The following is a 21,711-nucleotide window of genomic DNA, read 5'->3' on the forward strand; positions in this document are numbered from 1 at the left end:
CATTGTCTATGATGTAAAATGAAATATTTTCAAAAGAAAAAGATTCGATGTTATTATTACTATAATTTTTAATGAAGTGGAATATGAATTATGTTTGTTATGAGTCAATGTGATATCCTAAATTTTGTGGAAGAATTCCTATATCATTAGAGAAGTTTTTATTTGACACTTTCCGCTGCGAATCAAACTCTATTTTTAATTAAATAATAGCAATAATTATTAATTGGGATTTAGGGTGTCACATAGTGGTATCATAGCAGGTCAGCCCGGTCAGACCATGTGGGTCATGTGTCAAATTCCTAATGAAACAACCCTTTTTAAAACCATTTTCAAAAAATTAAAATGAAACAACCTCACTCCCATTTTATTCTTCTATACCTTGAGGTCTCGCAACCCTTCTTAAAACCATTTTCAAAAAATTAAAATCAACCTAACCCACAAAAAATATTTTTGAGAGCGAACTACATTTGGGTTTTGATCCCTTTTCTTTTAGGGTATGTAGGCAAAGGATTTATCCTTCCAAACCAAATAAAAATAATCAATCACACTTCTTCTCCCTCCATTCTTTCACTTAGGCTTTAAGTAAACATTTTCAAATAAAAAAATGAATTTAGCACAAGATAAAGTTAGGAAAGAGGTTACCACGGAGTACCGTGGACGATGCGGGTGCCTAACACCTTCCCCAATCGTAACCGACCGCCGGATCCAAAAATAAGGGTTTAACTCATTTCTCCCTTCCCACGAAAAATCGAGAAAGTCCAAACGATTGAGGGTTCAAAACCAATCAATGGATTGACACTCGAAAACCACCGGTCTACAGTGTCAAATGCCTTGCGAATATCAACTTTGATGGCAATATTCCCACCAAATTGTTTCTTTGTTAACAAGTTTATTACCTCAGATGCAATAATGACACATTCTGAAATGTTCCGGTCACGAACAAAGCCTCTCTGCTGAGGGGAAATAATTCTCATACAAATACTAGCCAATCTGTCTGCCAAAATCTTTGTAAAAATTTTAAATTGAAAGTTTGTCAGTGCAATAGGGCGAAAGTTGTAACATCCTACTTATATTAAGCGGTAAAACACGCGAACATACGAATATATTCTAGAAATAGATGATACGTCTTCGAATTCAAACATACATGCATAAAGATCATGTTACATAACATAGTAGTGGAACATACACATAATTCTTAAACATCTTCAAATCTCAACATAATACAAATGTATTCTCCAATTCTCAATTAACAAGTATCAACATTTTTAGAATTCATATAAACAATATACAACTTTAATCCACTTTAATTTCCAGAGAAAAACGAGTTTTTAGAAAAATCGACGTTTGGACCGTTTTTATAAAAGTTAGACGATTTTCACAAATTCAAGTCCAAACTAATTCAAATCATGTTCCAGTAGGATTAAAGGTATAAACAGATGTTAATTAAGTCCAAAGAAACATTTTAGAAGTCTCGGATTGGTCCCCAAGTGTACGAAACGAAAAATCAAGTTGGGCTGAACCTGTGCAGGTTCGCTTAAGCGAAGGCACAGTTTGCTTGAGCGAACTCAAGTCAAAACCTACATGCTGGTTCGCTTACGCGTTCACTTAGCGTTCGCTTAAGCGAACCATCACAGTTCTGCAGCAAAAATATTACGGGTTCCAACCCTTTTCACCCCAAAATCCAATATTCAATCCCCCAATTCACCAAAACAAGTTCCAGAAAGTGTTTATAGGTCAATATAAGTTCAATACACTTAAACACATACAAGTTTTGGAATTAAAGCATCAACATAACAAAATTCACCAAATTATCATCACTTCTTCAACTTTCAACAACAATACAAAATCTCTTCATCAATTCATCAATCTTGATACCCAAAGCACCAATTCAACAACAACATATTCCAAATCAATAACAACAATTAATGAACACAAATTCATGCATAATTCAACACCACAACATCAATTCTTATCAAACTTGCTCAAGAACACAAAGCACCAACAACTATGCAATTAAACATGTTAATTCACATACTAACATACAATTACCATATAAATCATGTTCTCAAACATAACAACAACAATCATGCACGAATTTACAACAATTAGATTCCATTCATCAATTTCACAAAAATGGGTAAAGAGAAAAAGTTATGAATTATGGTTGAAATCTAACCTTCTTACCTCTAGCACCAAGAATATCTAACCCAAGCTTCAATTTAGCTCATAGATGATGAATCCCTCTTCTAGCTCTAGTCTTCCTCTTCAACCCTTATCTCCTCTTGTTCTTTCTCTCTCTACCTCTCTCTCAAATTAAATGAAATGAAAAATGTTTGTAAACCCCAATCTCACTACTAACTAGAGTTTATATAGGCTCACTTAATTGGGCTTATCTCACAAACCTTAATGGGCCTAACACATTTCTATTCTAACCTCGAAAATGTTACTACTCACTTAACGGTCAAATATAACACTAACGGTCACTTACCGGTAAATATAATAATTACTACAACTCCCTAACACTTAGTAAAATATTAACTCTCACTAAGCACTAAAAATAATCCTCAACCAAATTAAAAAATTAACCCTACTCCCAAAATGACCAAAATGCCCCCAAGTCCAAAATGACTAAAATACCCTTCTAACACCGAATTCTACGAATCCCAACCAAAAATACACACAGAGGCAAATAATCACATAAGAGTACATATAACACACATAGATAAATAATAAAATAAATCTAGCGAAAATCGGGCTGTTACAAAAGTCCCCCATGGAAGCAGCCCCTGGAACTTTAGGTATCAACACCAAAATGTTGGCATTAAGATTTGGGATCAGCGCCCCTGTGTAAAAGAATTCTTGTACCGAGCTCACAACGTCAATTGCCACAATGTCCCAAAAATGTTGATAAAAATGCCCCCCGAAGCCAGGAGCTCCATCCGCATTCATATCAAACACCGCATTTTTAATTTCATCAAACAAAGGCATAGAAGTTAATGCATTGTTTTCCCCCATCGAGACCAACGTCGGGATCACTCTAGCCACCAAACCAGTAGGAGCACAAATATTGTTACCTCTGAAAATATTTTGAAAATAAGACACCACATGTTCTTCCATTTGCCTAGGGTCAGTAATGCGGTCATTACCATCCTGAAGGAAAGAAATAGCTTTCAAGGATGATTTAATGCGAGCCATTATGTGAAAATAAGCAGTATTTCGATCCCCATATATAAAACTCTGTTGTCCAGCCTTTTCGCGCCAAAATTGATCTTGATTGTTCATGGCTTTTGTCAAAGATAATTGTGCCTGCAATTCTAACGTATGGAGGTCAGAATCCAAACCAGAGACATCAATCAAATTCTGTATACGCATAACCTCATCAGACGCCAACTAGACTTGACGTTGAACATCACCAAAAATTGACTTGTTCCACACTCGGAAAGCATCCTTAATTTTGCGTAACTTAGTCTGTAAACGATGCATGCCCGAGCCAATAATGTGTTGCTGCCAAATTTTCAATACAAGCGGACGACACTCATCATGATTCACCCAAGTCTTGAAAAATTTAAAAGAAGCAGTCCTACGCACTCATCATAAATCCATGCGCACCAAAAGAGGATGGTGATTGAGTCCTTAAAAGAGCTGTGCACGAAGTACCGCCCCAAAAATCAGTCCAAGCTTGATTGCAGATAGCCAAGAAATAGAGGGAGGAAGACGACGTCCCCTTTTCTCATGAGCACCTAACACAGCATTAAAGTCTCCCACAAAAATCCACGGTGCTACATAATTATTCTGAAGCAAAGTCAGATCAGCCCACAACTGACGGCGTAAAATATAAGATATGCTGGCATAAACTCCCGCAATATAAATTTTAATCCCGTTGCAGACATGTTCAAGGACCAAACATTGAGAGGATGCGAAGATAACAGAAAAAGTGATTTCTGAACCCCACACTGCCCAAAGATTAGGAATAAGCGGCTCCCTTTTATTTACACAATAATTTGTCACCTGAATATTATTCCAAAACCAACTAGGAATAGAATCATGAACCACCATAGGCTCAACAATAAAAATCAAAGAAGGATTATTAGCATGATACATATCACTAAAAGCTACACAGGAGTCGTTGTTACCAATACCCCGAATGTTCCAGAAAATAACCTTCATTGAGATGTTGGGAGGGGACCCTGTGAACAGGTTTGATAACCAGCAACCTTGTTTAACTTGGCCAATTTCTTTTTCTGAGCTTTAGAAACCACTGGTGAAAAAGGATCTTCCTCATTTACAACTGCCTTTTCCAACCATGTTTGCATAAAATCCATTTCTTTCCGCGACGTGGGATGCACCATCACATTATGAGCAGCTACTATAGCACTAACATCTAAATTTTGCATAGGCATTAATACTGGATCATGATATGTAAGGTCATTCCTTACCACAATATCAGTCACATTAACAAGCGGCATGCTAAAGTTCTGAGAGATATCATGATTTACCGTAACATCCGGTGAAGGTGATTTGCGTGTTTCTTCATCTTGCTGCTCCTTGTCTGCTTCCAAGGAGATTGTATCATCAATGTCATGGTGCTCAAGTGTATTATCAACAACCGAAATGGCAGTATTGTCAAGGGCGTTGTGTTCATCTGTCACAACCAACGGATGAGTTTCCGGCGGAGTGGGTGCTGCAGTAGGTTCCTGTTGTGATGTATGTTGTTGCTGCCCTGTAGAAGGTGTTGGAGCTGACTCTTGGTACGGTTGATTGATAAGTGTTCAAAAGTGATATATTTCATATGGTAGTTTAGGCATTTTAGTGACTTGTTTTGCAAGATTATCCATGGAAAACTCCAAATATTATGCAAATATGTCATTTATGCTTTTGAGCCTTATTCTACCCTTTTTGTGCAGGAAAATACAAGCAAGGAGCAAGAAATGTCAAAGTTCAAAGACATACGCTATTAACGTGTTCTACGCTATTAGCGTGTTCAAGAAATGACAAAGTCCAGAGAGATACGCCATTAGCGTATCTGGGGCGTGATTCTGGAGCACATTTGAAGAATTCGCTATTAGCGAATATTACGCTATTAGCGTAATCACTCCAGACAGCTACGCCAATAGCGTACCTGGAGCGAAGCAGAAGCTGTTTGTCAAGAAATTCGCTATTAGCGTGCATGTCGATATTAGTGTAAATGCTCCAGAGAACTACGCTATTAGCGTAATTTGGGCGAAGCAGGGCACAAGGACCAATGTGGCACAATCCTATTGGCCATTAAATAGGCCGACCTACTACGTTATTAGCATGCATTTCGCTATTAGCGTAGGTGCAAAAACACAGCCCATTTAAATAGCATTATTACCTCTCTTTTGGACTATTCACTGTTTTATTAGATATTTTCATACATTCTAAGAGAGAGGTTAGAGCTATTTCAAAGAAAGAAACACAAAGCAAGTGGTTTAGGAGTAGATTCAACGCAAGATCGCTTTGGACACGAAGGATCTTGACATGGAATCTTTATCTTTCCTTCATCCTTTGAATAGTTTACATGTCTATATGTAGCTATTATCTACTCTTGTAGTATTGAGGTAAACAAACAAGCTATTATGTAATATTTTGATCTTTTAATGTATAAGGTTCTAACTTAATGATTCAATATTGTTGTTATTTTTGTGTTTAATGCTTTCAAAGAGATTCAAGATGATTTGGACACGAACTCTTGAATCTAGAACTAGAATAACAATCTATCTTAAGTTATATCACTCTTGACAAGTTTGTAAATCTTTGATAATCGCTTTTAATCAAGAACTTAATGCTTTTGGATACTTAATCAGGCTGGACACGGTCGATTAAGTTATCCGATCGACTTTGTTATCTTTTAAGGGATTTGGACACGAATGTTTAAATGATAACTTAGAAATAACGATATCGCTTTGGACACGAAGGATGTTGTAGAAATGATTATGATAATATTGGTTATAAAGCTAGAGTCTGTTAATCGATCGAGAGATTGCTGCTGTTATGCTTGCTTGTTATCTTATACCGCAAGCGAAATAGTTCGATCTTCTCTCGTTTTTACTTTTATGTCGTTTAGGAACATAGTTTTACAAACAAACAATTTATAAAGGATACCTTAATGTGAACTATTGTGAAAACGCTTCTGATTTACGCAACTCCCTGTGGATACGATCCTATATTATACTCACGTGTAAATAGTTATATGACATGTAGAATAACTACATCAAAATAGCGTCGTTGCCGGGGAGTAGCGGATTTTAAATTATAAGTATTGAAACAATTTTGTCATGTTAAGTCAATTTTACACAAAATTCTTTTATGCATATACATATACACATATATCATTCATTATTTTTTATGCTAACCACCTGGTATAGTCTTTGTGAACTTTGTTTATGCGAGGTACTGTTGCAAAAGACCAACTTCAGTTTGATCCTGAGATTGAGAAATGCAGGAACGAAGAAATTCGCTAATAGCGAAATTTTCGCTAATAGCGAAATTCTCCAGAAAATTTCGCTAATAGCGTAGATTTCGCTAATAGCGTATTTCTTCTGAACTTGCCCAGATTTTCAAAATTTTTGATTATTTTTAAATGTCCAATTTCATAATGTGCTAATTCTTTCTATACAATATGTTGGTATTTCCTGGTTGTTTTGAAGATGGCACCTAAGAACCCACCTAAGACTACCGGTACCAAACGTCCTAGAGGCAAATCTGCCTCAACTTCAGCTGCACCAGTTATTCCTAACCGTTTCCCCACACCAGCCCTTTCTGCCAGGTTTATTAAGATGGGTCAATATAAGACCTGGCATGAAAAGATCTTTGACATACACCCAGATGGCGAGCACCAAGAGATGCTCCACATCTTTTGTGATCGCAAATGGAATAAACTCATCTATCCTGCAACTGAAATTAACACTGACCTGGTGAGGGAGTTTTACTGCAATGTTGTGCCTGACACCTTGGCTGATGCTTTTTCTTGGACTTCCCTTGTGAGAGGGAAAGAAATCCCTTTTGATAGAGACTCAATCAATGCCTTCCTCAATCATGCCTTAGAGCTAGAACCTTCTCCTGATCCAACCGTACCTACCCTGTGTACGTATGGTAAAAGAAATGCTCAAGGAAACTGGAAGTATGAGCAGATCGAGAGGGATACTATGCTGAAGGGTAGGTACTTTGTTAGAAATGACAAGGGAGAGATAAGACATGCACTTACCAAAGAGATGAACGCAAAGGCGTGTTTAGTGTTCCAATTTATTGTGCATAATGCTGTACCCAGAGCCCACACTTTTGATGCCCCAAAGGCAGTTCTCCCACGCATTTGGTGTATCATGAAAGGAGTTCAGGTTGATATTGCTAGGATCATCACCAATGAGATGAAGCAGGTGGCTTTAAAGTGTGCCACAGGTTCAAAGAAAGTTGCTCTGATCTTTCCGGGACTTATCATGGGCTTGCTTAAAGCCAATGGAGTGACCATTTCTGGACCCTTTGATGAAGACATCGAGAGCTCCATCAATGACACTGTTATTCATACCTGGGTGAAGAGAGAGCAGAAGGCAGCCCAGTATCACTTTTCTGATGACGAGGGTGGCCCATCTGAGGGCACTTTTGATTTTGCTGGTTTTCAGACTATTATGCAGGAACAGCAGTTGCACAACCAGTATGTGCGGAACCAGAACACCTTCATCATCAATCAGAATGAGGCTATTTACAGGAGCAACATGGTCATCCATCAGGATCTATACAATGGTCATATGCATCCGGGGAATGCTGAGTACCCGGTTATGACACCTGAGTTGTACCAGACCTATGTTCACTGGCCTGAGGGCAGGCCAGGTCCTTATGTGGGGGTGGGTGATGTGGATGATGAGGCTACACCTGATGATGCTGGAAATGATGATGCTGGAGATGATAATGTGGATCTGGACATGGACGATGCAGAGGAAGATGATCAGTGATCATTTTATGTGTTTTTAGTGATGTTTTCATTTATGCTTTTGAACTTGATGTTTTTAATTTGCTGTTTGTACTTATTTTACTTTCCTTTGTATTCCGTACATTTCGAGCACTGTGGTTTTTAGTGCTCGACACTTTACTTTGGTACTTTATGTTGGTTTAATAACTTAGCTTTTTGTTGTTTTAACTTATGCTTTGGATGAATAATTTTTGGTTTAAATCTTGCTTGTGTCTCTCAAAAGAAAATTGCTCATGAACAATAAAGTTTAAAGTGCTCCAAGGAGCCAAGTTTGAGCAAAAGCAGGTGAGTGATAATGATATTAATTGTGAGAAAGCGTAAAGCCAAGGTATTGGTTTCCCGTTATTCTAGGTTTTTACTAAGAATTTGAAACTTGTACTTTGCACAAAATATATATCATCTAATTTTTCACATAAACATGTTTATTTTTGAACCACTTAGTACTTAACTTAAATGTGAGGAAGCTTCAATTTGTTTACTATATGCTGGAGACCGATAATCACCGTCTAACTTGTTTTTGTTATGTTAAATCTGATAATTATTTTGAATTGTTTGAAAGCATGGAAAGGATCAAGGCACTTTTTGAATTGAGTTAACTGAATTGACCACATAAAGCCAACCCGTGAGAAGAGCGAGTATCTGATACACCAATCTGAGCCAAATGAATCAAGTCCTCAAACATGAACTGTCAATATTCAAAAGCACAATGCTCATTGAATTTGCCTGAAAATATTATAAGCTCTAACCTCTCTCTTAGAATGTATGAAAATATCTAATAAAACAGTGAATAGTCCAAAAGAGAGGTAAGAATGCTATTTAAATGGGTTGTGTTTTTGCACCTACGCTAATAGCGAAATGCACGCTAATAGCGTAGTAAGTCGGCCTATTTAATGGCCAATAGGATTGTGCCACGTTGGTCCTTGTGCCCTGCTTCGCCCAAATTACGCTAATAGCGTAGTTCTCTGGAGCATTTACGCTAATAGCGACATGCACGCTAATAGCGAATTTCTTGACAACCAGCTTCTGCTTCGCTCCAGGTACGCTATTGGCGTAGCTGTCTGGAGTGATTACGCTAATAGCGTAATATTCGCTAATAGCGAATTCTTCAAATGTGCTCCAGAATCACGCCCCTGATACGCTAATAGCGTATCTCTCTGGACTTTGTCATTTCTTGAACACGCTAATAGCGTAGAACACGCTAATAGCGTATGTCTTTGAACTTTGACATTTCTTGCTCCTTGCTTGTATTTTCCTGCACAAAAAGGGTAGAATAAGGCTCAAAAGCATAAATGACATATTTGCATAATATTTGGAGTTTTCCTTGGATAATCTTGCAAAACAAGTCACTAAAATGCCTAAACTACCATATGAAATATATCACTTTTGAACACTTATCAAACTCTCCCCAACTTGGCTTTTTGTTTGTCCTCAAACAAATCAATCGAAAAGGAAACTTACAAGGCTTTGGTCAAGTTTTTCAACACGGTGTCAAACAATTCAAAACAAAAATTTTCAAATGGTGATTTAAATATGATCACGCGGGCAAGCATGAAGTCCTCCGCAACTCTAGATGAAAACTAAGAATGTGAAACAAGTCCTAAGCACAAACTATACATCATAAAATTCAAAATATAAACATAACTATCTATGAACTACACCTAACACACTTCTTTGAAAGTAGATAAAATATAATAATAACAAAAAGCGAGGGTAATGAACACACATCCAACAATCATGCAAACATCCTGATTAAGTTAGGTGTCCATCCAAATATAATCTCAAAAAGCACAAAAGCACGGATCAAAAGGTCTTTCAAGGGTTATAACTTGGCCGGGCTACAAAAGAAATGTCATATGTGGGGCAATTGATCATAAAGCCTATCAAAGAGGAACATTCTTTGTATCACAAATTGAAATCCATAATCTTCCTTACCAATCATTACAACCTTTGGTGATAAACAATCTAACCAATAACCTAGACAACTTATTCTATTTTTGATTTTTTTCTTTCTTTTTCTTCTTTGTCTTTTCTTTTCTTTTCTTTTTCAAATGTACAACTTTTTCTTTTCTTCAATGTTGTCAGGTTATTTTAACAATTTCACCAGATACTTGACATACAATGCCTCCTTTTCTCCCCAACTTGAATACAACAAAACTCTAATTGAATGTTCCCCTATCCTAAGGCAAGGGACAAAATACAATAAGGTTAAGGCTTCAACAAAGTATGAATATCAAAGTCCTAAGAGAGTCAAACATGAACTGGATTTTTGAAAAATTTCAGGCAAATTCAATGAGCATTGTGCTTATGAATATTGACAGTTCATGTTTGAGGACTTGATTCATTTGACTCAGATTGGGGTATCAGATACTCGCTCTTCTCACGGGTAGGCTTTATGTGGTCAATTCGGTTAACTCAATTCAAAAAGTGCCTTGATCCTTTCCATGCTTTCAAACAATTCAAAATAATTATCAGATTTAACATTGATCAAAGGCAAGATAGGAGCCAATATCTGCAGGATTTTCATTGTTAGGGACCCAAGTTTGTTTGATAGTTGGAATCGATTTCTTGCCCTGTGCAATAGTCTCCTTTTTTGCATTACATTCCTTGCGGGGGTATAACCATCGACACACGGAGACATCATGTCCTATGTTCTGGCAGTGGGTACAAAAATCAGGCAGCCACTCATAGGCTACCTCAACATTGAATGCATAGCCTTTTCTCTCGACAGTGATTTCATGGAATATTTTCCGTGAGAAGTCCATATCAACAAGAATGTGGGCATAGTGACCGTAAAGGCGTTTGGTAGTCGCATTATCGATAATAAGTGGGGTGCCCACTGCACAAGCAATTTCACGGAGCGTCCTATCCATCCAGTACTCCTGAGGTAGCTCCAAGAGTCGGATCCACACTTGAGCATGAGTGTTACGTTGTCTGTGCATATTAAAATCTTTTTTCCATTCAAACAAACGAGGAACACCCGGCTTCAAATTTATCGTCCCCATCGCCCATGTCATGCGCAAATCTTGTTCAGAAGAGAAAAAGAATTCATAGAAACCCCTTCCCAAGGACGTCATGGACCAAGCCCCTTTTGTTTTCCACTGTTTCTGAAGATTGGAATATATGTCCTTTGTGGTGTAGGGTTTATTGCCCTTGTTAAGAACCAATCGACCACGGAGATTACGTTTACAGAAGTCCATACCCTTCTCATACACAGACTGAGAGATGTGAATGCTTACGTTATCACCACGAATCACCGGCTGTGGTAGGTTGTCATTGCTTACGGTTGTTGTTGTGGAGGCAGACAGTGCTTATGCAAAAGAAATTTTCTGTACTGGTTTGGGAGGAGGGAGAATTGTCGTTGTTGGTGAATCATGATTCACGATAATCCTTCCCGGATATGCGTCCAACTCAGCCTGCCAATCAAAGGCCATGGCAAGGCTACGGTGCAGGAATAGGAGTGGTGCAGTGCAGAATTGATCAGAATGTGGAAACCCTAGCAGAGCCAAAAAAGCTTCTTTGTATCTTAAAGTGTTACAATATCGGTTTTTCCAATTAAAATAAACTTAAATCTATACTATATATAAAGAAAACTACCCCTTTTAACACACTTTTGGGTTGGACTTTTCTTTTCAAAAATACCCTTAATTTAAATACAAATAACACATGTAACAAATAAATAAAAATAAATTTTATTTTAGGAGAAAACTTACACACTGTTCCTTATGAACTGTTCTTACTGTTAGCCAATTATAAAATAACATGTGGATTACTAATCCATGTCACTAATCGTCCCCGTTAACCCTCTTTTACCTCCGTAACCACAGATCAAACTCACAAAAAACTAGCACAAAACAAAAACACATGTTATTTTTTTATCAGCCGCTTTTATGTTGTACATCTGTGTTGTTCCCCTCAACACAACCGACAAAGATTGCCAACTATTTTCATATCCCTTACAAAAAAAAAAGTATTTCCATATTATTTTATTTTATCAATATAAGTTACTCTTCCTTAGCCTTTGATCAATTGTAACAAACGTGAGTAAAAAATAATGATAAAGATTGGACTTTAAATCATCTGCAAAAAAATATTAGTAACAAACGTGAGCAACAAATAATGTTAAAGATTGGACTTTAAATCCTCTAAAAATAAGATTAGTAACATACATGAGGAAATAATAATGTTAAAGATTGAACTTTAAATCCTCTAGACAAAGATTGTCAAGTATTTTCATATCCCTTGCACAAAAAAACAGTATTTCCATATTATTTTATTTTATTAATATAAGTTACTCTTCCTTAGCCTTTGATCAATCGTAAGAAAAGTGAGCAAAAAATAATGATAAAGATTGGACTTTAAATCCTCTATAAAAAAAATATTAGTAACAAACGTGAGCAACAAATAATGTTAAAGATTGAACTTTAAATCCTCTAAGAAAAAAATTAGTAACATATGTGAGCAAAAAATAATGTTAAAGATTGGACTTTAAATCCTCTAAAAAAAGATTAGTAACAAACGTGAGCAAAAAATAATGTTAAAGAATGAACTTTAAATTCTCTAAAAAAAAGATTAGTAAAAAAACGTGAGCAAAAAATATTGTTAAAGGTTGGAATTTAAATCATCTTTTTTTTTTGGTGGTGGTCGGGGTTTGAACCCCAGACTTTGCATATATTATGAGTTGTCCCTACCAACTGAGCTAAGCTCATAAGAACGTAATTTAAATCATCTAAAAAAAAGATTAGGACTCAAAATATTTTAGTAAAAGATTTGTTAGCACTATATTAAACATAAAAATTAATAAGTAGGGTTCTCATAGTTCATAGATCATTTCCAAATTGTTTAGTTTTTCTCAACCTCTCTCAGCCCTCTGCATCATAATTCAGAATGAACCTGTAAGTTTTTTTCTTTTTCTTTCATGATACAACTAATCAAAGTCGATTAATTTTATGGATTATTTGACTTTGCTGGTTTATAAGTGATTATGATTCAAATTGTTTACGATTAATTTCAAGGATTATTTGAGTTTGTAGGTTTATAATTGCTTATACAAACTATGATAGCGTGACTTTTTTTATATAAAGAGAACCATGATTTTTTTAATTATTAAATAAATCATTATTTTGTTTAATAACGGCAATACAGCTTAAACAACGTATGTAACGTCAGTGCCGATGATGACCTATGATTTATTTTGTTAAATAAAGAGAACCGTGATTTATTTTGTTAAATAATTCAAAATATTTTGTTTATATGCCTTGACAATATTTTGTTTATAAATCAATATAGCAATAATTTTCATTAATATTTTAAAATTTAATCAAAATTATACAAACAAACAAAATAAAATAATCACATGCGTTAGCACAGTAGAAAAAGTGTCCGCTAGTTATATACATAGAAAACAACCCCTTTTAACTCTTTTGGGCAAACTTTTTTCTTTTCAAAATTTCCCTCAATTTTCAATACAAATAACTCATGTAACAACAAATAGATAAGAATAAATTTAAATATTAATCAAAATGTAACAACCACGATATGAATATATATATTCTGATATTTTTTCCTTTATCATTTAAAAAGTGGAACAAACTGAATGAATATATTTGGCTTAAATGCACTTATCACCCCCTATGTTTCAAAAAGTTGCGATTTTGGCCCCCTTATAAAAAAATGGATATTTTGACCCCCTAACTTTTGGTCCTCTTTTGATTAGCTGATTTATGTCAATTTCTCAGTCTCTAATGGTCTAATGGTGTAAACTGACATGGGGATAGAAGAATTCTGATAAGTGGAGTCCAAACTGGCATAGTGTCCAAACTGGCAGGATTAGTGGAGTCCAAACTGATAAGTGGATCCTTTTTTAGGGGGGCTAAAGTTACACCATGCCAGTTTGGACTCCACTTATCAGCATCCTTCTATCCCCATGCTAGTTTACACCATTAGAGACTGTGAAATTGGCATAATCTCTATCAAAATCAACTAATCATAAGAGGGCCAAAAGTTAGGGGGTCAAAATATCCATTTTTTTTTATAAGGGGGCCAAAATCGCAACTTTTTGAAACATAGGGGGTGAAAAGTGCATTTAAGCCAATATATTTATACGTACTTTTTTATTATCCCAATTATACCCTTAAACAACTTTTTCCATAATAAAGATTATTGTTAGTGTCATTAAAAAAAAGAATTTAGATTATATTTTTTGTTATATTGTTGGTGTCATTGAAATAGATAATCATGGTTAGTTTGGTTTGTTATAACTTGAAAGCAACAAACATTTATATTTTAGTTTTAATCAAAATCAAAATTTTATAAAAAAAAAATACCTTCATATTTTTTAAACGTTAGCGCAATAAAAAGAGCAGAAAAACGGACACGTAGTGTCCGTCTTTGCGCTAGTATTAAATAAAAGACACTTGATAAAGGTTATTTACCAAATTCTCGTACCATTTTTATGGCTGGATCCATCAAAATACAATTTTCATGGTTGGCTATCAACAACACTTGATAAAGGTTCCACTACTGAATGATCAGCCATGAAATCAGCAACAATTTGGCCATTAACAGATTTCAATGATTGATAAGTCAATGAGTATTCCGTAAGTGCTAAGGCCCATTTTCCAACTCTACTGTGCAAAATTGGCTTCGATAACATATGTTTAATTATATCGAAATGGGAATAAACATAATCATCAAAAGGCTTTATATAATGCTTAAGTTTCGTACATGAGAAATACAAACAAAGGCACAACTTTTAACTTGGATGATACCTTGTTTCAGCATCATTTAACACCCTACTAAGATAGTAAATGGCTCTTTCTATGCCATTTTCATCCTCTTGCGCTAACATATTTCCTATAGTACATTCAGATGTTGCTATGTATAATTTCATATTCATATTCTTAAGAAGAGGTGAAAGGATAGGAGGGTCAGTCAAATATGATTTGATTTCTTCAAAAGCCTTTTGGTGCTCTGGTTCCCATTTGAACACATCTTCTTTCTTTAGACGAAGCAATGGCGAAAAAGCTTGCGTTTTACCACTTAGGTTTGATATAAACCTTCTGAGAAAATTGATCTTTCCTAATAAAGACTGCAGCTCTTTCTTTGTCGAAGGGGCTTTAGTCTCCATTATTGCTTTGGTTTTGTTCTGATTGATTTCAATTCTCTTCTTGTGCACAACAAAACCTAAAAAATCACATGCACAAACACCAAACGCACATTTTAATGGATTCATTTTTAATCCATATTGCCTCATCCTTTCGAATGAACAACGTAGGTGATGTAAGCGATTATCTTAGGAAGATGATTTCACTACAATATCATCGATGTAAACTTGCATAAAATTCTCTATGAATTCATGAAACATCGAATTCATTGCTCTTTGGTATGTAGCATCAACATTTTCTAAGCCAAACGGCATTACTAGCCACTCGTAGCAACCTATGGCCCCTGGGCATCGAAATGCAGTTTTGGAAATGTCTTCTTCAGCAATAAAGATTTGATTATAGCCTGAATATCCATCAAGCATACTTAAATACTCAAATCCTGCTGCTGAGTCAACTAGCATTTCTGCCACTGGCATAGGGTACTCATCTTTAGGAGTGGCAAGATTTAAGTCCCTAAAGTCAATACAAACTCTTATCGTTCCATTTTTCTTTTTAACAGGGACTACATTTGCTAACCAATCTACATACCTTGCAGTTTTGATGAAACCGCTTTTCAAGAGTCTTCCGATCTCTTCTTTGATCTTTGGCAAAATTTGTGGTGCAAATATTCTAGGAGTCTGCTTCACTGGCTTCTTGTCTGGTCGAATTGGTAATTTCAATTCCACCATTTCCAGGCTTAATTTAGGAATTTCATTGTAATCCCAAGCAAAGCAATCTTTAAATTCCTTTAAAAGTTCAACAATTTGATCTCTAAACTCCTTGGTGATTTTGGCACTAACATAAGTTGGCCTTTTAACAGTGTTATCCCCCAGATCCACTACTTCAAGAGGATCTTGTGCCCTCATTTTGGTAGTAGACCCCATAGGATCTTCTTCGAAACCCAAAGGTTCATCATCGTATATGCAATCTAGTTTTTGATCATCGACGAGGTCATAAGTAGTATCTTCCACTAAATTTTTGACCACCTCGTTTTTTAGGATTTCGGCTTATTTCGTCGTATTTAATTTGTTGTCGGCCACATAAGCCGTAATTTTATCCCAAACGTGTTAGCCTGTATTTTTAAAAGGCTATCATTAAATGTAGTCAAGGAGAGTTGACCTTATCATCGAAGAAATAGAAAAAATTAACTCTAAGGTTTTTATCGAAGTTGAGCTTGCTGGGAGCACATGTTCTGGTTCAACGAACGAGACCTATCGAACGACAGTTATTTTGGATAAAGATATCTCCAAGGCGCGTTCGAAATTCAAATTTAATAGATAAGACTTGTTAGTTTTCTATAGTTAAAAGTTTGAATTCGAATTTAGGTGGTTATTTCTATTTGTATAAATAGCAGTTTTTATGATGAAAAAGTGGTCACAATTCAATCATACAAAACTTACACTCAAATTATCCGTATGGAAGTGAGAAACGAGTTACAAGTTGCAATGTATGAATCTGGGTACCGATTTACATTCAATTAATGCAATTTAAGTTCTTTGTCTTAAATATCTTTGCATTTTACTTGTTCATGTTGAACAATTTCTTTGTTTTTCACTTAATAAACTTCGATTCAATTCAACTGGGCTGAGTTCGATTGCTTTTATTTTCTTTGTTTCATTTAACTCTTTATGAACATTACATCTCTTGAAAATAACACAAAAGCACAAATATGCTCCTAAGATTTACTGGTTGATCTTGCAAGTAATTATTTTCAAACCAGCGGTTGTTTACCAAAAATCAGTGTAAACAAATTGGCACGCCCAGTGGGACCTTTTTGTGCCTTTGTGAGTAATTTCATTTCAAAATTTGTTTGATTTATATTGTTGGTTTGTGTTGTGTATGCTCTTAAGGAGTAGAAAACAACTTCCTGAAATGGTACGTCCTCCTCCCATTCCAAACACAGCGGCAACGAACGCAGCATCAGGAACAACAACCAACCCGCCCACATCATCCGGTGGTACGCAAGCAAATCCGAGTAGTACCATGACGACAGTATTAGAAACTGTCTAATCAACGATGGCCATGCCAACGTCTCAGGCCATCCCAGCGGTCACGACGTCCGCTCAAACAACTCAGGCCATTCCGACAGGATCGACTGTCCCTGGCCAAACTACGCAGGCCGTTCCAGCGTTTTTCAATCTTGGCACAAGCCGTCGAAACATGCCATACGGTATGCCAACCTCTTTAATGCAAGGCCTACACACGAACCCATCTTCGTTCTCAGAAAGTTTAAATGTGCCAATCCCCCAATTATTTACTCATGGGGTGAGCGTTCCGATTGCAACATACCAACAAACTTTAACAAATGCATCCATGATGGCATTAAGGCAATAGATGGATGAGGCCAACCATGATATGGCCAATTTGGTAACACAACAATTGGGTACAATGATTAATCCATTAATTCGACATACTAACAATAGTTACCAAGCGTTGTCCGCTCAAATGGAGCGAATTGCCGACTTTTTCAGTGCCCCTGTGGCGCGAAGCATACCGTTGACTCGAAATTTAAACGGTGGGTCAATAGAACCCCCTGCAGTTATTCAAAATGCCTAGGTGCCTGAAAATCATATGCAACCGCCAAGGGCACAGGCACAGATTCTGGAAGAACCTGAAAGGGCACCAATATTGGTGAACAGGCACCAAGATGCAGACCAAGTGGTCATGCAAGCCCATCGAAACAATTATGAGGGCCATAATAACATAGCGAATGTTGTCGAGGCTTTGTTAGCCCAAAATGGTTTTAATATGGGTTTACATAGGCCAAATTTTGTGTCAGCTTTATCTGAATACGTTTTAGAGACTGACTTACCAAGGAATTGGAAAGTCCCTAAATTTACTAAGTTTGTTGGGGAAACCAATAAGTCAACAGTCGAACATATTGCTCGATATCTTATGGAGGCGGGTGAAATGGCAAAAAATGAAAACTTGAAATTAAAATATTTTCCAAGTTCTTTGACAAAAAATGCTTTTACTTGGTTCACTACGTTGCCTCCTCATTCCATTTATAGTTGGAATCAATTAGAAAAGGTCTTTCATGAACAATTTTACATGGGCCAATCTAAAATCAGTTTGAAAGAATTGGCCAGCGTTCGTCGGAGGACGCAAGAATCAATCGATGATTATTTGAATAGATTCCGTCTTCTCAAGGCCAGACGTTTTACTTCAGTGCCAGAACATGAATTGGTCGAAATGGCCGCTGGTGGTCTCGATTATTCTGTTCGAAAGAAATTGGATACCCAATATCTTAGAGATATGGCACAATTAGCAGACAGAGTCCGACAAGTCGAAAGGCTTATGTAGATGTAGGAGATAGTGACCCTGTATTCGATTGGGGATCCGATGTTGTCGAAGAAAATGAGATTAACCTAGCAGAATTAAAAGATGGGCCGCCTTATACATGCAAATTATTAAGGCCATCGAATGGAAAGAGTCCAGAAGAACCTAAAAACGACAAATACCCGCCTAAAACATATACTTTTGATGTTTCTAAATGTGAGGAGATTTTTGATCTCTTAGTTGCAGATGGCATAATTTTGGTGCCAAAAAAATATGAAACTTCCCCCTTTAGAACAAAGGAAGAAGCGGGGATTTTGTAAATTTCATGGGTTCTTAGGCCATAACTTATCTCGTTGTACTCGTTTCAGGGACTCGGTGCAGAAAGCTCTCGATGAGGGAAGGCTGAAATTTGGAGATAAAACCAAACAGCCAATGCAAATAGATGCAGATCCTTTGAAGAAGGCTGACTCAATGTATGCTGATGTGGTTTCCATAAACATGGTAGATATCTCAGAAGAGTTTGGCACTGAATCCCCTTCCTTGGCCCCAGTTTCGAATGAAAATCTTAAAATTGGAGAGGAGATGGTTGCTGAAGACCATCGATATGAAAATGCAATGGTTACTGAAGACCAGTTTGCTGAAAAAATGAAAGTGGCATATCCTAAGGCTGAGGAAGATTTAATTGATTTTCTCAACAGATGCAAAATTTCCAACACACACGCCATGCTTTGCCCAAGGTACAGCGCAGTTTTCGATAAAGAAGCTGCAAAATTCGTCGAGGGATTTCAACCCCAAACTAAACGAAAAGGGGGTTTGGTTGATAACCGTCCAAAATTCGGTTTCAACAAACGAGGGGTTCCTTATAAGATGAAAACTTCAGAGAAGAATCAAGGCAAAAGTCACAGGTGGACTTTCAATCTTCCTTTGAAGGCTCATACAGATACTTGGGTCTTTTCTGGGGGCAAGATATCTGGTTACTCCGCCCCACCAACGAAATGGGTGAAAAGAGTAGCCACAACGTCTCATCAGCAGGAAACATCGAATTCCAATAAGTATGCCTACAACAACAATTACAAGGGTAAGAACCCCATGACAAAAACACAATGGCGAAGGTATCAACGCCAGAAAAAGGCAAACGTGTTGAAGGACATCACTAATGTTGAAAAAAGGGAAGAAAAACAGGAGACTGTTTTCGAAATGGTCAAAAGACCAGCTACTGAAAGAATATTTCCCCCTTTATCAACTTTGAAAAAGATCTTCCAAAGGAGGATGAGGAAATGACTTCAAATTTCTCCGAATTCGACCCAAGTCTCGACGCAGTGTTCAATGTTGTGTCAGTGCTGCCAGTCGAATATGATGTACCTTACGAAGTAAATGAAGTGGAAAGTGATTTCACTGAAGAAATGGCTATTCACAAGCCATTATGCTATTATGTTATGAACAATGGTTGTGTCGAAGATCAACATGCAGTGTTCGAGAGGCCTGATATCTCGATGATGCATCACCTTAAACCTTTATTTATCCAAGCCAAGATAAATGGTGTGGGGGTGAATAAAGTATTGGTGGATGGAGGTGCCACTGTTAATTTTATACCCAAATCTTTATTAGGAAAAATTGGGCTTGTTGATTCTGATTTGAAACCACGTAACATAGTTCTCACCAATTACGAAGGAACAACTGGCAATTCCCTTGGGGCTGTCGAAGTTGATTTGATAGTTGGAAGTGTGAAAAGAACAACTACGTTCATGATAGTCCCATCTAAGGCTAACTTCAATGTGTTGTTAGGTAGGGAATGGATCCATGGTGTGGGGGCAGTACCTTCTACTGTGCATCAAAGGATTGCTATCTAGAGAGAAGATGGTTTGGTAGAAAATGTAGAGGCCGATCAAAGTTATTTTTTGGCTGAAGTCAATACCATCACCAAGAAGAACTTCGATAAACAACTTGCAAACATTTCTCCAGTCCTTTCTTTGGGTCCCAAATATGTAGTTTTTGAAGATGAAGTGTGCACTATGAAACTGCATCCAGATGATCTTGTATGGGAAAGAGAGCTCATTGATCATGATTACATAATGGTGAATCATAGAGAATCTCCCCTAGAAGAGGAAGATGTACTTAGAACAAGAACTTCAGCGTACAGGAAGGTTACTGACGACCTCATCGATGGAGTATGCAGTGTCACCACTGGGGTGAGATATCAAAAAGGGATCCATGAATAAGCCAAATTTTTGGGACAAAATTACGGCTTACGTGGCCGAATCCCAATTACAAACGGCTAAAGTGGCCGAAGTTCCAGAAAAAGAGGTGATCGAAACTCCGGTAGAAGATGCTATCGATGACCTCCTTGACGATCAAAAGTTGGATTGTATATATGACGAAGAACCTTTGGGTTTCGAAGAAGATCCTATGGGTTCTACAATTAAGATGAAGGCGCAAGATCCTCTCGAAGAAGTAGATTTGGGAGATGGTTCCGTCAAAAGACCGACATATGTAAGCGCCAAGATTCCCAAAGAATTCAAAGATCGAATTGTGGAACTTCTAAAAGATTGCAAAGATTGTTTTTCTTGGGATTACAATGAATTCGTAGAAGGGTATTTTTGGTTGGGAATTGTAGAATTCGTGTTAGAAGGGTATTTTAGTCATTTTGGACTTGGGGGCATTTTGGTCATTTTGAGAGTAAGGGTAATTTTGTAATTTTGTCGAGGATTATTTTTAGTGCTTAGTGAGAGTGGTTATTTTACTAAGGTCTAGGGAGTTGTAGTAATTTATTTTATTTACCGGTAAGTGACCGTTAGTATTACTTTTACTGTTACGTGAGTAGTAACATTTTTGGGGTTAGAATAGAAATGGGTTAGGCCCATTAAGGTGTTGTGAGTTAAGCCCAATTAAATAGGACCTATATATACTCTTGTTAGTAGAGAAAATAGGGCTTCACCAACATTTGTCATTAAGAAGAGATAGAGATAGAGAGAAATAAGAGTTTGAAGAGGAAGAACAAGAGGAAGGGGTTGGAGGCTAGAGCTAGAAGAGGGATTCATAATCTAGGAGCTAAATTGAAGCTTGGGTTAGAGATTCTTGGTGCTAAAGGTAAGAGGGTTAGAATTCAACAATAATTCATAACTTTTCCTTCTTACCCATTTTTGTGAAATTGATGAATTGAATCTAATTGTTGTAAATCCGTGCATGATTGTTGTTGTTATTGTTGAGAACATGATTTATATGATAATTGTATCTTAGTATGTGAATTAACATGTTGAAATGTATATTTGTGGGCACTTTGTGTTCTTGAGCAAATTTGATGAGAAA

The 21,711-nt window shown here is 36.7% G+C and overlaps 2 protein-coding genes across 2 annotated transcripts; both read right to left on the reverse strand.

The window, feature by feature from the left end:
- Window positions 1-719: 719 nt before the first annotated feature.
- On the reverse strand, window positions 720-4,167 carry LOC146937514 (uncharacterized). The gene is made up of 3 exons (XM_085749450.1): window positions 3,658-4,167; window positions 2,866-3,390; window positions 720-1,004 (listed from the first exon to the last, which is right to left on the reverse strand). Exons 1-3 carry the CDS (start codon window positions 4,165-4,167, stop codon window positions 720-722), a joined length of 1,320 nt encoding a protein of 439 aa, XP_085605576.1.
- Window positions 4,168-10,458: 6,291 nt separating this feature from the next.
- LOC146937515 (uncharacterized) lies at window positions 10,459-17,111 on the reverse strand. Its single transcript, XM_085749451.1, has 5 exons — window positions 16,991-17,111; window positions 15,824-16,096; window positions 15,690-15,728; window positions 11,386-11,441; window positions 10,459-11,187 (listed from the first exon to the last, which is right to left on the reverse strand). Exons 1-5 carry the CDS (start codon window positions 17,109-17,111, stop codon window positions 10,459-10,461), a joined length of 1,218 nt encoding a protein of 405 aa, XP_085605577.1.
- Between the last annotated feature and the right edge of the window lie 4,600 nt (window positions 17,112-21,711).

The sequence above is a fragment of the Medicago sativa genome, chromosome 3 (assembly GCF_051527215.1).
Source record: "Medicago sativa cultivar Bolivia chromosome 3, Bolivia_mono, whole genome shotgun sequence".
Taxonomy (NCBI): domain Eukaryota; kingdom Viridiplantae; phylum Streptophyta; class Magnoliopsida; order Fabales; family Fabaceae; genus Medicago; species Medicago sativa.